The sequence below is a fragment of the Argiope bruennichi genome, chromosome 10 (genome assembly GCF_947563725.1).
Source record: "Argiope bruennichi chromosome 10, qqArgBrue1.1, whole genome shotgun sequence".
NCBI lineage: Eukaryota > Metazoa > Arthropoda > Arachnida > Araneae > Araneidae > Argiope > Argiope bruennichi.
Genome location: NC_079160.1, coordinates 75,234,494 through 75,238,281, shown reverse-complemented (window position 1 = coordinate 75,238,281; position 3,788 = coordinate 75,234,494). Strand labels below are relative to the sequence as shown.

The 3,788-nt window shown below is 32.4% G+C and overlaps 1 protein-coding gene across 1 annotated transcript; it reads left to right on the top strand.

The window, feature by feature from the left end:
- The first annotated feature begins 1,808 nt into the window (after positions 1–1,808).
- On the top strand, positions 1,809–3,561 carry LOC129988465 (speckle-type POZ protein-like). The gene has a single exon (XM_056096699.1). The coding sequence runs from the start codon at positions 1,848–1,850 to the stop codon at positions 3,363–3,365; it is 1,518 nt and encodes a 505-aa protein (XP_055952674.1). The 5' UTR covers positions 1,809–1,847; the 3' UTR covers positions 3,366–3,561.
- Positions 3,562–3,788: the final 227 nt, after the last annotated feature.

Genomic DNA, 3,788 nt, shown 5'->3' with positions numbered 1-3,788 from the left:
AAAAATCCAATTGTGCAAAAAGGATTTTTTACCCTGTCTTAAATATGAAAATGTTATCAGATTAATTTTAATTATAATTAAATCATCATTAATTTTACGGTTATGTTTTAAGTACATTAAGTATTTGTATTCTTTTTTTTTTTTGTAAATATTTTTGCTTTCTCGTATGCATAGTATGGAGAAAGCATTGTGATCGTCAAAAGAATTCGAAAAATATCTGTCTATTTATCTGTAACAAAGATAACTCAAAAAACACTTTGAGCTGGACGGATGGAATTTGGTATACGGTCTTTATACCAAATTTGTATATATATCTCAAATTTTGAGCAAAATCCATCCAGAGGAAGTCTGTCTGTCCGATTATTGGAATATCAGCTAACATGATAACTTCAAAACGAAGAGAGTTAGATAGATAAAATTTGGTACATAGATTTATCATCTGCAGTATAGACATCTAATAAATTTTGATCCAAATCCAACAACATATTAACTGTCTATCGGTCTATACTTTCAGAAGTATGTAAACTCGATACTCAAAAATGCAATGACTTAAATACATTAAATTTAATATGATTTTGTGACTACAATTGCAGTTCTGTGTCAAATTTTAGGCTTCATTTGGACGGCAAAAAATATATCTAAAACACGAATTCGACTTTCGGATACTATTAACCGAGTGCCAGAGGCAAATCGCCAAATAACTCGCCAAGAATCACACGATAGATTCAGTAAAAATGTTAAATTCACGCCAAAAGTTTGTATTTTATAATAATTGTACGCCAATGTCATGCAAGGCGTTCTCTACTTTACTCAAGGACTATAATTTTTTTTCGTAAAGTGGGGAATAATTCTTTTATTAGAGAATATGCGAGAAAGTTTTGTGGTGACCTTCTTACTGGTTTTATAACTAGTAACTAAATTGTTTTATAATAGGTTTTTTTAACTGTCTTTTCATTTACCATGTTATAAGAAGTAAGCGCTGAACAATTGAGTTTTTTTTACTTCATAATATTTTTCTATTTATTATTACTTCAGATATTTTTTCTATACCATAAAACATTAGTCTAAGAAAAAAAAGTCTTACAAAGTAGAAAATTATAATAAACTGCTACATATTACTATCTTTTATATATATATATATGATTGTCAATTCTGTAAATATTTTTTTTTTATATATTTTCAGAAAATATTCAGGTTTTAATAAAATTTTAATGTGATGTCCATCGAATCGTTCAGTGACCAAAAATTGCTATGGATACGTGATGTATGAGATGGCATTCTATTAAATAAAAGTTGTGAAAGAGATAATTTTTCTGAAAACTAACTAGATTAAAATTAAATTTAACTGTCGATTTAATTTTTTAAATTAAAAATAACTTTCTAATGAGGAGAAAATGTGGCGAATCGCGGTCTGTAACTCACATTCTGGACTTAGAGCTTGGCAATCATATTACAAACGTAAATAAAACCAAAGAATTTATTTCATATCAAGGTCGTAGAGTTCGCATTTCTAGTTTTATTTCTGTCTTGATTCTCATAAATATCTTATCATAGTTTATGTTTAAATACTCGAAATTTACTTGCTGCATTTTTTTTTCAGATAATATTATCTTTCTGTCTTTGTGTGTAGTGATAAGGGATGAGTAAACATATTCTGATTTTGTTTGAATGAATCATCTGACGAGTAGCAACAGTTTAATGAAAATAGTTCCGCCTTATTTTATCTGGCAAGTTACCAAAAGAGCGATATCAGACCGGCAAACGCTGAAAAAGGGAAATACCCTTTTCTTGTTTGTTCGCTCGCAGACGATTATCGGAGCACATCGGTTAATGCCAAACATAACACGATGGCTGCTTCGACTAATAAGGATGATAAGTACGGAGCGCATTTTACATTTATTTGGAAAATCAAACATGCTCCCAGATTTGGGCGGTGGGAAAGCCCGGAGTTTATTGTTAAGTCTATGGAGATGACGAAATGGAATTTAATTATGATTGTTTTTAGTCAAGGAGGAGCACTTTTATGGATTGAAAGAGTGGCGGAGGACAGCGGACCGGACAGTATCGAAGTAGAGTTCGAACTTTCGTTCCTTGATGCTAACGGTTCGTCATTAACTGAAAAATCCGGCACTGGTCAGTTCCGAAGGGAAGGATGTTCTCAGGAATTAGTGATTCCCCAAACGAATGCAATTTTCAAAGAAAGGAAACCTATATTCCGGCCAAGAGATACGCTAACCGTTCGATGTCGCATGTCGAGAACGAGAACCAAAATATCAAAATCTGATTTGTGCTTCGCTACTACTCACTTCCAGGTGTATAAACGTTCTTGCTTTTGGGCCATAAGGGAGTTCAGTTCTCTTCGGCGATATGAAAAGTGGACCCTGCACCTGAATTCAATTATGGAAGGATGTCCAAATCTGTTACTGGCTGTTAATTTAACTAAAAGGAATGGTAAAGAATTTATATTTTTTGATTTGGAAGTACCTAACATAGAAAAATATTATGACGTAGAGGCGGAAATTGCTCTTTTAGATGCAGAAGGAACGGTTTTTCTTTCCAAACGAACTTCAGCAGCTCTGAATACAAGATCAAAAATTTCCGAATTAAGTGTTTTTGAAAAAGATAAGTTGACAACCAATGCAGCAGTTTTGTTATCGGACGATGTGCTTCTCGTGCGGTGTGAATTTAGACTTACATCTCAGCCTCCTGTCCTGAACAAAATAGATGGCTACAAAATATTACATTATTTACATTTGAAATCGTCTGACACAGAGAAGAAAGAAACATCTTCTGAGGACTTGAATGAGCCTGCCGTATGTCCTTTTAAAGAGATTATCAATAGTTTTAAGGACGATAAAACTTTAAGTGACGTCAGCCTCCGGGCTGGCACCGTATCCTTTCCTGTCCACAAGCTCATTTTGAGCAGCCGTTCTCCCGTTTTCAAAGCGATGTTTACCAAAGACATGAAGGAAAAGACGAGCACATGCATCGATATTCCCGACATGGATGCAGACACACTGCATCAACTGTTGTTTTATATCTACGAGAATAAATTGCAAAAACTCACGTGGGAGATGGCGGCAAATTTGTTCGAAGCTGCCGATAGGTACGGAATAATGGATTTGAGTGAAAAATGTTCAAAGTTTTTAAAATCGAATCTCTCCGAGTCTAATGTATGTGACATTCTAGTTCTTGCAGACATGCACCACGATGAAAATCTACGAAAGTCGGTGCTGGATTTCATACAAAAAAATTCGGAAATAATTTATTCCGATGGTTGGAAAGTATTCAAAGAGAATCATTCCAAATTGGCGTGGGAAACAGCGGAGGAAATCATTTATAGTATGAAACACGCCAAACCTTAAATGTAAGATTTAAAAAAAGTGCTAAAATATTTGGAGTCTGTTTTTTTTAAAAATTACATTCGTATAAAAATTATTTATTTCTATTTTGTGCTTTATAAGAACTCTGAAAATTTATCTAAAGAAAGGTGTTTGTATTTTATGACGTAATATAATTTTAATATATTGCTTTCTGCCTTATAATTATTTTAAGTAGTCTCTTATAGAAATTTTATGTTAATAATCATGAGATGCAACTTTCCTTTAGTTATACAGTTTATATTTTTGAATAAAACATTTAAAAACATAAAGATTGGTGATAAATATTCCAAAAAAATATCTGACTTGATTGTCATGAATTTCATATACTACATTTGTAAGTGAATTGTGCAAAAGTTCATGATAGAACATTTACTATGCAGTTTGATTATTTTTAAATAATATTTG

Bases quoted from the DNA above. Each gene is read 5' to 3' on its own strand.
- LOC129988465 (XM_056096699.1), top strand. From the start codon at position 1,848: ATGGCTGCTTCGACTAATAAGGATGATAAGTACGGAGCGCATTTTACA.